Raw genomic sequence first — 11934 nt, forward strand, 5'->3', positions numbered from 1 at the left:
TTATTAATACAGAGAATCAACTCTTTATAAATAATTTAATTTACTAATAAATAATTTTAATTTAAACATAACCTATTTTCTCCTATTGATTTTTTACTGTAAAGAAATAAAATTGATATTCATTTTTAGCTAACAAATTCAATGAAAATAGTATATAATTGTGAATATAATTATTACTTGTATAATTCATGTATCATACAACTTGGTAAGTACATATACATTTCTCAACTATTATTTTTAAAAAATACCTCATACACCAATACTCTTCACATTTTTACATACGTATTATCTCGCTATAGAAAATATTATGTGTGCTCGTGCGCGCGATATCTATAGTACTATAGTTATTCGAGGACCAGTTTTAAAAAAGAAAACAGTATGGAACGCTTATTCCTATTTCTAACGATACAAGCTATATCATCTATTGCCAGATTTAGAATATGCTATCAAAAAATTTAATTTCATATTATCATTGCAACAATTTTCAAACGTTTCAACTTATGTTACGCTTGTTATTTGCAAATATCCGGTACGCAATATTTACATTGAAAAATTAGTCAAAAATTACTTTTATATTTAATTGAGACAATTTATTATTTTCTTACGCAATAAGTAAATGGGACTTTTGATAAGTATGTATATAAAATATATATTTTAAGAACATTTTTTAACACATCGGCTGTCACGATGGTCATTAGTGATCCATATTACTAAATTTTTTAGAATGATTAAAACATGATCAATTTCATGGACTGACAAATCTTTAACCATGTGCATGATTATGATAACAAAAAAATGTGCAAATATAATGATATTTTGCGAAAATTAAATGTTATGGCGCAGTACATTGTAACTCCATTGTAAAGCAAAATATACAACTACGAAATGTACTGGTACATATTCTTATTTCCCGTAAAATATGGTACTAAATGATAAGAAATTTATTATAATTTAATCTGATTAATCATAATAATATATAAATGAAATAATAAATATAGTGGTGTACAAATATATTTTATAGCCACTTTATAAAATTTGCGTGACAGTCAATGTGTTAATTAATGCTATTAAATACTATATATTAATAATTATTTTAATATTATTAATACTTCATCAAAAAATTACTTCTTTCATTCTTTATATTGAAAGTATTTTTCTTGTGGTTCTAAAGCAATTAAAACTATTTTAAAACATATCACCTACATACAAATACCCTGCTGTGTACCGCTTGAATGCGATCGTTTTTCGATCTCGGTTAAACTCGTACGTTCTCGGAACCGTTCACATTACAACAGTGTTACTGATAGGTATCAGCTGTTCTAGTAAATAAAGGACTGTGTTTCGATATGGATATCGACGAGAGTGTCACACAGCAAAATCAGGAAAATACAAATGGAGATGCAATTAAAGTGGAAGAGAGAAACAATCGTTTGTCTGAAAGCTCCGAAAGAAATGAGGACTGGTATTATATGCCGGATTCCATACTCTTGAATATTTTTCAATATCTAACGCCAAGGGAGTTGACAATCGCTGGAGAAGTATGCAAATCATGGCACAGAGTTTCGCGCGACGAATTTCTTTGGAAAGATCTGCTCTATCAGACATATAAAATAGATCCAGACATCGGCATTATGCCAGGTTAACTTTATTGTATATTTATAAATTATTCAACATAGCAATAAACACGATTTTCATAGGATTAAAAATAAAAACGTACGAATTATGCAGTATAATTGGAAATCATTTTTAATACTAATATTTATTTATATTCCTCTGTTTCCAATTTAATATATTAGGTATTTTATAGGGAAAACATCTTGGTTAGGAGAATTTAAACGTTTAACGTATCATACACCACTCTTAGAAACAGAGGTACTTAAAGAACATTCTCACCAAGTCTTACATGTTAGCTTCTCGCATAATGGAAAGATGTTTGCCACTTGTTCAAAAGATGGATACATCTTTGTGAGTTATTTCTATTTTGTAATTATTTAATTCCTGTTTGTGTTTTATGTTCAAAAACTTAAGATCTGTTGTGTAATTTATCCTAGGTTTGGAAAAGTCAATATCCTGTTAGTGTAAAGTACCTTCATGATATGAAAACATTTAGTTGGAAATATACACAGTTTTCGCAATTCAATTCTTCAGATACTTTGTTACTTGTTTCTGGTGTACACTTTGGAACACCTCTGAGCACTTCGGGTGAAATAGCAGTATTTAGATTAGCACGTAAGGATATCAAATTACTTATATTTTAGAGTTAATAACAAAGAAAATATATCATTAGTAATAATTTAATTTTGTTTGTCACAGCTGGCTTTGGTCTTCAATGTAGAGTAATAAATAAACCTTATGACATATTTGGAACATGGTACAGTGAACATTACCTTTTAAGTGGAAATTTATGCTGGTTGGCACATTTAGTTAGTACTAGTTTCCTATGGCTTAATAAGGCAAATCAAGAGACATCTAGTGAACATGTGCCTATTATGACACAACTGTTTAGGTATCATATATGACAAATAACTTTTTATAGTATGAAAACGATTTTTTAGCCATAAATATACACAGATATTTTATATATTTTAGATTTTACAATGGTAATGCTTCATCAGTTCGAGCAATAATGGTAGCTAATTGTTTAACACCTGAACAAACTGAATCTAAAGAGCAAGAAAATCAGCCTTCATCTTCCAATGTTAAAGAAGAAAGGGGAAATCCACCAAGCCATAAAGATATTTCATCTACATCTTCTAGTGACAATTTAAAAGAAGAACCAGTTGTCCTTCGTCATGCATCATCCAGATTACAGTAAGCTAATTCAGCAAGATACATTTCTCATTTACACATTTCTTAATTTAAAGATATATATTGAAAACGATTGATATGATTAACCAAAGCATGTACAAATAGATATAGTACATTGGAAGGTGGATTTATGAATTGGAAGAAACTTGGTGATGGTTTTGAATATGCTAATCCTATACAATATAATCAGGAATATAGACAAGTAGAAATGGAGAAAAAAGCACAGGAAAATGATAAAGAAAGCGACAATTCTCAGTGGGATGAAGAGAATGAATCTGGAGGTAAGTGAAACTTATTACAAGTTAATGATAGTAATATTTTTATATATAAATTTAATGGTATTTTACGGATAGAATCGTCTAATACGGAAGAAGGTGATAATGACGAGTTATCAAATAATTGTGAAAAATATCTTATTTTTACAACTGGATCCAAAACTTACACACCGCATCAAGTGGGTTTCAAGAGAATAAAAAATTTAAAGTTTCCTACACGATTAGATCCAGGACCGTCATTACGTGAAAGAATAGCACAAAGAGAAAGAGAACGAGAAAGACAGAATTCTTACGCATTTTTTACCAATTGGTTGAATTATGAATCTGTAGCTGATCAATTTGATAAAGTAGATCACTTAATTGATTTGCATGGACACATCATAGGAATGGGACTTTCTCCAGATCATAGGTTGGTCATTTATGTTATAAGTATAAATTTATATATATTTTTGTTTTTTGTTATAAATAACGTATTATGTGTGTTTGTCATTAGATATTTGTATGTAAATACAAGACCATGGCCACGAGGTTATGTTATCACAAATCCATTACAACCTCCTCCAATAGCTCAAGAAATCGATATACATGTAATTGATTTAGTAACATTAAAACAAGTTGGTACCATGCTAAGAGCTCATAAGGCATATACACCAAACAATGAATGTTTCTTTATTTTTCTGGATGTGTGCAATGAATATGTAGCAAGGTAAATTTATTAAAATATTTTATTTTAATGTTAATTCCGTTTGAGTTTGATCTGTTAATTCTAAATTATAATTATTAGCGGTGCCGAAGATAAACATGGCTATCTCTGGGACAGACATTATGGAGTATGTTTAGCCAAGTTTCCTCATTCTGATGTTGTTAATTCTGTTGCTTTCAATCCACGTGATCCTGAAATGTTAGTTACAACTAGTGATGACTATACTGTTAAAGTTTGGCGTAGTCGAGCTGTAGTTCGTTCACTGGGACTAAACGAAGATTCTTTTCGTAGAGGTATGGAAGTACGTAATAGGCGAAAGTTTCGAAAAAGTAGTTGTAACGTAGATTGACTAAAGACTATTAAGTTCCCAATTTAAATTTCTGTTTAGAGTTTTGAAAGATACATCAAATTACATTACTTCTATCTTCTATTTCAATTTGTAATATATTAATATCTCTATATGAATTTACAAATTCTATTTTCAATGAAATTAGGATAAAGAACATAAATGGTTACATATTTACAAATATGATCTATAAATGTTTACATATTGTTTTAACAATTAAGCTATATAATACACAATATTGCACATATTTTATTTATACGACACTACATATTTTTAATAACTGAAGAAAGATTTATTTCTCTTTTACAATGGCGTTTATTGAAATTGAAATATTTATAATTTGTTTTATAAAAAAATCGGAGTTGATCTGTTCTTGTGATTTTACTGTTTTCTAGTTTCTATCTGACTCCGCATGTACTTAAGGATTAATTACCTTCAGAGATAGGTTGTATATTTTTAAACATTTACAAAGTATGAGAGTAAGACTCTTCTAAACTTTCATGACATATTTTAATTGACAATATTTCGTGTTTAAATAATTTTCTGACTGATATCTTTAAATTAGTTTAGAATAAGCTTTGATGGTACACAAGTGTTTAATATGTATAATTAGCAATTGCTAACACTGTTTTCATTAAAAAGTAACAAAAAATTAAATGTTACAATAGTTTTGTGTCTATAAAAAAGAATAAAAAAAGGAAAATTTTTTATTGTTTTATATACATATGTACAAACAGTGTATCATCAGAACTGTACAAACAACTATTTATAATTAATATATTCTCAGCTAGGAATTTACTTTAAATTAGAATAAAATCTACATTTTAATACCCATTATGATGTAATATAAAACTATCCAAAATGAAGGTATTTCAATCACAAAGAAATACATATATGCAAATATTATTATAGCAAAAAAATAATTTAAAGGTATTATTTCCTATCATAAATATTTAACATATATGTATATCTGTCCAATTATTATATTAGAGCAAGAGATATATGTGTAATAGGTATACAATATATAATCAAAAACTATTAAAGAATCGTTGAAATTTATATTAAATGTTATAATTATTTAACATATATGTATATCTGTCCAATTATTATATTAGAACAAGAGATATATGTGTAATAGGTATACAATATATAATCAAAAACTATTCAAGAATCGTTGAAATTTATATTAAACGTTATAATTATTTCGTTAAGAATTTTAAATCTATTAATAAACTTTTACAATACTTTCAATAATATTTTTGCAATTCATGTCTAAATTACTTTACAACTATCAAGAAGCTACAAGGTGGTATGCATAATCTAAATTAAGTAATATAAAAATTATAATTAATTCTACTATGTTCAACGAAATAATGTATATATTTTTGCTTTTGAGTTATTTAGTGGCCACTATCATTGATAAATTCATTTTCAATCATATGCTATATAAACATTAAATCATGTAACAGCGATTAACCATGCTACTAATAAAAGTTTATATTTTCCTTTTCTCTCTTTTAAATGATATGCCTTACCAATGCTCTTATTATTAAGAATATAAGTAAGTATTGCGAGTGTAACTTACAATATTTATTTAAAAATATCAACATTAGTAATAGGGATAATAATAATATAACTGCATTTAGAACTGATATTTCCTTGATATTTTGAATGTCCTATAAAATATAGAACTATATATTAATATACATATTATTATATATTTGACACCATATGAAATTGTATCCAAAATCACCTAATTTTCCGTTCTATGCAACTCTAATTCAAACAGGATATCTTTCCATTTAAAGAAATTATTTATGTCATCAACATATTTATATAGATGCATTTACTACTGATTCTGCAAAAAAATGCATAATAATTTATAAACAGTTTCCCTATATTATACAATTTATATGATTTTCTTTATAATTTTACTTGATAAAATTACCTGGAGTAGGAGATACTTCTTTAGATGTTTCTGCATTATGACGTGGAATCTTTTTGTGGGCATCTTTATGTCCATGGCAATGTTCGCATTCATCATCACTATCTTCAGAACTACTTTCACCAAAACTTCTTGGCTTTTCATAGATACAACAACCTACAATATCATATATATTATACATTTATACATGAATATAATTATGTTAATAATATTGTGTTAAATTTTAGATAACACAAAATTTCACATTTAGATTTCTTTTTATTCATATGTTCATTATCCACTGTGCCTTGAGTCCATTGAACTTTCTTATTTGATCTTGGTTTTCTAAGACATAATCGAACAGTTGGTACATCCTAAAACAGAACAGAAATGAATGAAATATTTTCTATTTTCTACGCTTATATGTATACATATTGGTAAGGAGTGTAATTGTAATAAATGTTTATTTACAAATATACTTTAGAAGATTTATTTTAACTTGAATACATTAATTTTATAGTAAACAATAGTTATATTAAAATTATATAATTAAATCATTTTATAAAAGTTTTTTTCAGACTTAAATTATTAAGCTATTATATATATATATTAATACATTCTAAAAAATATCTTGTATCTTTTTTAAATAAAAAACATTTCTTCATTGCACAATCTTGGCTTTTTTTAAGGTCTGTATTTTATCATCAGTATAGTTTAAAATATTTTTTAATATTTCAGTAGTATGTTGGCCCATCATAGGAGGAGCAGTTCGAACTTTATTCGTGGCATAACTATATGTTACAGCAGGACCAACAACTTTAATTTTCTTCCCTGTAGAATGTTCCATTTCTTGCACCAATTTTATGTGTTTTATATGAGGATCTTCAAAAACCTATAAAATTCTTTTGTATAAAGACTATTTTCAAGTTATTTTAGCACAACATTTATGACTTTATACCTGTCTTATTGTATTTATTGGACCATAAGGGAATAAAGCACCTTTAAAAACAATTTCCCATTCTTTATTAGTTTTTGTTCTAAACTTTTCTCTAAGAATAGGTAATAATTCATTTCTATTTTTCACTCTGGCTTCGTTATTTTTATACTTATCTATTTTAGACAATTTTAATAATTGCATTCTTTTAAGTAAATCTAAGAACTGCGCATCACTGCCTGTTCCTACAGTCATATAACCATCCTTTGTATGAAAAGCTTCATAAGGTACAATACTTTCATGTTCTGAACCCCAACGTACTCCTTCTTTACCACTATTTAAATAGTTTGATCCAATGTTGATTAAACTAGCAACTTGTGTTGATAGTAAATTACATTGAATCCACTGTCCTTTATTGGTTTTCATTCTCTGATATAATGCTGCTAGGATTGCACCATGGGCATATAAACCTGTTGCTAAATCAGTTACTGCTACTCCAACTTTACATGGTGACCCATCTTTTGGACCTGTTATATGTAACAAGCCTCCTATAGAAGCAGCAATCACATCATATCCTGGTCTATTTGTGTAAGGTCCTTCATATCCATAACCAGTCAAAGAGCAGTATATAAGATGAGGAGCTACTTTAGAGATATCTTCATACCCTAAGCCTATATTTTTTAATTTCCCTGGGACATAATTTTCCACTAATATATCAGATTTCTTTGCCAATTCATAAATTACATCTCTACCTTCCTTGAGATCAATACATATACTTTTTTTGTTTCTATTAACAGAAAGAAAATAAGTTGCTTCTTCAGTTCCTTCTATAAATGGTGGACCCCATTTTCGTGCTTCATCTCCGCTACCTGGTTTTTCAATTTTCAAGATTTCAGCACCAAGATCACCAAGAATCATGGTACAATATGGTCCAGCAATAATTCGAGTCAAATCCAAAACACGAATTCCAGACAAGGGTGATTTATTATCTGCAATACTTGTACATGTATGCCTTTGATTTTTGATGTTATATATATTAAGTAAATGCTTTCTTTTTATCCATTTGAACATGAAAGCAGACATTGTGTGCTTTTTAGAAATAGTAGTTGATTTTGCAAAGAATTTTTATTATTCACTACTATAAATATATATACAATTTCACTGAACTATTAACTAAGATCACCAAAAAAATTGAACTGTGCGGTATTGTTAACATAACACTTTTGCACTGATAACACTTATCACTGTATCTGATATGTCACAGACATATGAAAAACTATCTTTTTTTAGATTCAAACAATTCCTATCACGTTGAATTCATTATCAGATTGAAATAATGACGTAGGTATTCATAATAGAACTAAGCATACCTGAGATGCAGAATCTGTGACATTTGTTTCTAAAACAGTTTCTGTTTGTATTTGAGTAACTGTTTGCTCAGATGTTACTGATCTCTCCATTTGGGATGTATTTTGTACGAATTTGCACAAAAAGAAATATAATTTAATGAGAGTCGATATTGCGGTTACTTCGTACTGTCATCATTCGTAATCTAACAAAAACGACGCCATGTTTAGAACTACTACAGTTTGTTTACTATTTCTATTTATAATATATATTTAAAAATAACAAAATTTTCTTCATTCGTATATCATAAATAACATGATTTGCACATATGTTTTTGTGCTATAGTTTACTCATATTTATTCATTCGTTATTATAGTTGGAAATATGTATTAAAAATAATCTTGAACATTATATATTAAATTCGAAAATAACAGAACAATTTACTACGATGAAATATTGTTAAAGATAATAGAGCCCTTGATATGCGTTATAAATATCGATATATATCCGTATAATATATTTCAATTATTCTGCAAATAAATATGTCGTAATACTTGTAACTATCATCCGTAGAGATGAACAATTTTGCTAAACTGCCGTAAAGCGAATGTATGTGTTGTCGATGCATTTGTACGATTTCATATAAATACTTGAAGTCTAATGCCCAATTTTACAGAAAAATACATTTCGAAGTCAATATCGACGATTAAGGTTTCTTCGATTAATGTAATATCTTTTAAGACACTATGAATATGGAGGTAAAACTTGATTTCTCAAATTGTAAATAGGTTATACTATTACACTTGAGTCTAATTAAGTAATTTGAAGTATATGTATGATAATATTTTAATAATCACAATTTTATTTATTTTTAGCCAGTTACCAAAGTTCCTTTGCCATTAGAACCCATAAAATCAAATCACGTGGAAGATAGGAGATTGTGGGTGGGCAATTTAGATTTAAGGATTAATGAGTAAGTATTTACTCAGATTAATCAAACCATACTTTCTTAACATGATAGTTTTATTTGAAAGTAATATAATTTTTTTGTGTGATGAAAATATCTGAAAAAACTAACTCTTTATCTGTTAACTGGTACCAACTCCTAAAACTTGTCCAAAGACATGGAACGATCGAAAAGTTCGACCTCTTGTTTCATCGATCAGGTCCACAAGCTGGTCAACCTAGAGGTTATGCATTTGTTACGTACAAAACTATTCAAGATGCTAAGACAGCCAAAGATGCTTTACATAATTTAAAAGTAGGATCAAAAAACATCATTGTGAGATGGGCACACAGTGTGACAGAGGTAATTATTAAAATAGTGTTATTGAAATATTGATCTTTACAAGTTTCTTGCTAAAAAAAAGATACTAAAATCTTTAAATATATTAAGTTTACAAATTAACATTGTGTTGTAAACTGAGTATTACAATATTAACAGCATTTCTTCCTTTTAAGTCTGATATGGATAAGCCAAAACCAAAAATAGATATACCTGCTTTAGCTGGAGCTAAGAAAGAAGATAAAAGAATTAGGTAAGTTTATGTTTATAAATATATTAAGATAAAAGTACATTTTAATGTCTATTATTAAATGTTACTATAATTTTCTTAATAGTCGTGAAACAGCAATTCAAGCTATAGAAGCAAAATTGAAACTAATGAGAGAATCAAAAGAAGAATTTGAGTTGAATAAGCCTTTAAATGGATCACCTGTAATACAATTGTATCAAAAGCCAGAAAATCCAAAACCGTCCACGTCAACCCGTTATCATAATCGAAGCAATCATTATCACAATAATAAGCCATATAACCGTCATAAACCAAGAAGATAATTTAAATTATTTTTTTTCATTTATAGTGTTATAATTAAAGATAATCAATTCATTTTTATTAATTAACATTTGTTCCATGACTGCGTATAGTTGGCATATTTATATTATTTATAATTTCTCTTTAAGTAATGTCTCTGTATTAAGTCAATTTTTTTTATTATAAAGTCTTATATTTTTTAGTTAGTCTTTTTTAATCTCTTTTTTTACTATCAACATGATTCCTACAGTGATGCGATTGCACATTAGATACAGAAGTATCTTAATTCACTAACAATGTAATGCTTAATATGTACATCAATGTACACGTATTTTCATAATCTATAATATCTTTTTATATAATAAACAAATATATACTTTAAATACATGTTTTATTGTAATGCAAAACATGATCATTTTTTATTTAATATTAAGTAGAAACAAAAAGCTATTAATTACCAAAATTAAATAAACATGATACTAAACGTTTTTTTTTTTGCTATAATAAGTTTTATTTTAACCATAATGCACTCATTAAAGCAAAATTATATTTCTGTATTTTGCTTCCTTATATATTTTCCACGCATGTGATATGGCAGAGGTACTACAGCAGGACATGGTATTTGACCAGGTATTACACACATACAGCTTCTAGGACAGCCAACACCAAAATTAGCAGGATTATCTATCTTTTTTTTCAATACACTTTCTTCCTCCTGAACTTTCAGTGATTTACAAATTACATTTTGAAGATGATGTAATATATCTTCTTTAGATTTGCCATCTACATCGATTAACATAGTGTTTCCATTCTCTGTATAAAATTAAGAAAAAAATAATTTTTTGAATCCAATATTTTTAAAAATGTGAAATGTGTTTATTAATATCTATAAATTTTTTAATGTTAGAATAAAAAATTCACCTAAAAATATACACTACAAAAAAACTGTTAAATTATTATTTTTAAACTGACATTCAAATAATTTTAATTAAAACCATATATGTGTATATATATATAAAAGTTTTTACCACATAACATACCATAATAACATTTTATAAAAGGTGTCGGTGTCATATTTTTAAAAGTGATAATCTGAACGTTAGGATTTTTATATTGAAGTTGTGATAAATGCCAAAGTACAAACTGCCTAAATATAAATCAAACTTGTTATAAATATTTTAACTATTTTCCATATAGTTTTATGAAAATAATGTAAGACTTACCTAGCGCCATTATGATGTTCTCCATGTGTATTATAATTAACAGAAAATATTTGTATTTCATCTTTTAAAATTAATTTGCCAGAATTTAAATAGTTTAATGTTCTTCGTATAGGTGCTCTACCAATCATAAACGGCATTTTTACTACTTGTTAATTAAACACGTGTAAAACAATAATTTAATCCTTTATTGTCTCTTTTTTATATGCATATATATTAAATATGACCTAAAATAAAATAGTTTTAGATATAATTATTTTATTAATATTTTACATTCCACTTAAGTAAGATATATGAAATAGTTTAAATATACAATTAATAAATATTTTTAATGAGAAAAGTATTTTTGATTTACGTTTACCGTCCCTTAACAAAGGTTAATAATGTTTACTCTTCTACTATAGTAATATTTTATAAGTCCTTCTTCAAATCACGTATATGAATATTACGGTGATACAATCTAAAAAAATTTTTGGTTATATATCTTTATTTATATATTTATGGTAGTCTTATCATTCATTGGAATATATACTATGTACATGCGGTTGCGGATGATTTAACCG

The 11934-nt window shown here is 27.0% G+C and overlaps 4 protein-coding genes across 8 annotated transcripts; 2 read left to right on the forward strand and 2 right to left on the reverse strand.

Moving 5' to 3' along the window:
- The first annotated feature begins 483 nt into the window (after positions 1 to 483).
- Positions 484 to 5784, forward strand: LOC126920514 (F-box/WD repeat-containing protein 5). Of its 2 annotated transcripts, XR_007711985.1 has the most exons (11): positions 484 to 632; positions 1308 to 1638; positions 1808 to 1965; positions 2052 to 2229; positions 2314 to 2506; positions 2590 to 2811; positions 2914 to 3089; positions 3162 to 3492; positions 3577 to 3789; positions 3868 to 5145; positions 5271 to 5784. XR_007711985.1 is itself a non-coding variant. In XM_050731036.1 (9 exons), exons 1-9 carry the CDS (start codon positions 1347 to 1349, stop codon positions 4133 to 4135), a joined length of 2031 nt encoding a protein of 676 aa, XP_050586993.1. In that variant the 5' UTR covers positions 1226 to 1346; the 3' UTR covers positions 4136 to 5178. The 2 variants fall into 2 exon arrangements, 1 of the variants encoding a protein (XP_050586993.1); XM_050731036.1 differs by lacking the exons at positions 484 to 632; positions 5271 to 5784 and having other exon boundaries at positions 1226 to 1638; positions 3868 to 5178.
- Positions 5785 to 6532: 748 nt separating this feature from the next.
- LOC126920516 (succinate--hydroxymethylglutarate CoA-transferase) lies at positions 6533 to 8694 on the reverse strand. Of its 2 annotated transcripts, none has more exons than XM_050731044.1 (3): positions 8361 to 8694; positions 7015 to 8293; positions 6533 to 6948 (listed from the first exon to the last, which is right to left on the reverse strand). In XM_050731044.1, exons 2-3 carry the CDS (start codon positions 8071 to 8073, stop codon positions 6718 to 6720), a joined length of 1290 nt encoding a protein of 429 aa, XP_050587001.1. In that variant the 5' UTR covers positions 8074 to 8293; positions 8361 to 8694; the 3' UTR covers positions 6533 to 6717. The 2 variants fall into 2 exon arrangements, with proteins under 2 accessions (XP_050587001.1, XP_050587002.1); XM_050731045.1 differs by having other exon boundaries at positions 7015 to 7979; positions 8361 to 8676.
- A 109-nt stretch (positions 8695 to 8803) lies between these two features.
- On the forward strand, positions 8804 to 10534 carry LOC126920523 (probable RNA-binding protein 18). 2 transcript variants are annotated; one of them, XM_050731062.1, is made up of 5 exons: positions 8804 to 9095; positions 9213 to 9310; positions 9433 to 9646; positions 9799 to 9875; positions 9958 to 10534. In XM_050731062.1, exons 1-5 carry the CDS (start codon positions 9084 to 9086, stop codon positions 10172 to 10174), a joined length of 618 nt encoding a protein of 205 aa, XP_050587019.1. In that variant the 5' UTR covers positions 8804 to 9083; the 3' UTR covers positions 10175 to 10534. The 2 variants fall into 2 exon arrangements, with proteins under 2 accessions (XP_050587019.1, XP_050587020.1); XM_050731063.1 differs by having other exon boundaries at positions 9460 to 9646.
- Positions 10526 to 11831, reverse strand: LOC126920528 (probable 28S ribosomal protein S25, mitochondrial). Of its 2 annotated transcripts, none has more exons than XM_050731072.1 (4): positions 11733 to 11831; positions 11375 to 11598; positions 11192 to 11298; positions 10526 to 10964 (listed from the first exon to the last, which is right to left on the reverse strand). In XM_050731072.1, exons 2-4 carry the CDS (start codon positions 11509 to 11511, stop codon positions 10696 to 10698), a joined length of 513 nt encoding a protein of 170 aa, XP_050587029.1. In that variant the 5' UTR covers positions 11512 to 11598; positions 11733 to 11831; the 3' UTR covers positions 10526 to 10695. The 2 variants fall into 2 exon arrangements, with proteins under 2 accessions (XP_050587029.1, XP_050587028.1); XM_050731071.1 differs by having other exon boundaries at positions 11727 to 11831.
- Positions 11832 to 11934: the final 103 nt, after the last annotated feature.

This window comes from Bombus affinis, chromosome 9, assembly GCF_024516045.1.
Source record: "Bombus affinis isolate iyBomAffi1 chromosome 9, iyBomAffi1.2, whole genome shotgun sequence".
NCBI classification, from domain to species: Eukaryota; Metazoa; Arthropoda; class Insecta; order Hymenoptera; family Apidae; genus Bombus; species Bombus affinis.

What these genes read in the sequence shown, in the direction of transcription:
- LOC126920514 (XM_050731036.1), top strand. Translation starts at nt 1,347, where the DNA reads ATGGATATCGACGAGAGTGTCACACAGCAAAATCAGGAAAATACAAAT. An exon ending in CATGCATCATCCAGATTACA is followed by an intron (nt 2,812 to 2,913) that starts GTAAGCTAATTC and finishes ATGTACAAATAG; the next exon opens with ATATAGTACATTGGAAGGTG. An exon ending in TGCAATGAATATGTAGCAAG is followed by an intron (nt 3,790 to 3,867) that starts GTAAATTTATTA and finishes TATAATTATTAG; the next exon opens with CGGTGCCGAAGATAAACATG.
- LOC126920516 (XM_050731044.1), bottom strand. Translation starts at nt 8,073, where the DNA reads ATGTCTGCTTTCATGTTCAAATGGATAAAAAGAAAGCATTTACTTAAT. An exon ending in CAATAAATACAATAAGACAG is followed by an intron (nt 6,949 to 7,014) that starts GTATAAAGTCAT and finishes AGAATTTTATAG; the next exon opens with GTTTTTGAAGATCCTCATAT.
- LOC126920523 (XM_050731062.1), top strand. An exon ending in GGGCACACAGTGTGACAGAG is followed by an intron (nt 9,647 to 9,798) that starts GTAATTATTAAA and finishes CTTCCTTTTAAG; the next exon opens with TCTGATATGGATAAGCCAAA. An exon ending in AAAGAAGATAAAAGAATTAG is followed by an intron (nt 9,876 to 9,957) that starts GTAAGTTTATGT and finishes TTTTCTTAATAG; the next exon opens with TCGTGAAACAGCAATTCAAG.
- LOC126920528 (XM_050731072.1), bottom strand. Translation starts at nt 11,511, where the DNA reads ATGCCGTTTATGATTGGTAGAGCACCTATACGAAGAACATTAAACTAT. An exon ending in GAACATCATAATGGCGCTAG is followed by an intron (nt 11,299 to 11,374) that starts GTAAGTCTTACA and finishes ATTTATATTTAG; the next exon opens with GCAGTTTGTACTTTGGCATT. An exon ending in TTTTATAAAATGTTATTATG is followed by an intron (nt 10,965 to 11,191) that starts GTATGTTATGTG and finishes AATTTTATACAG; the next exon opens with AGAATGGAAACACTATGTTA.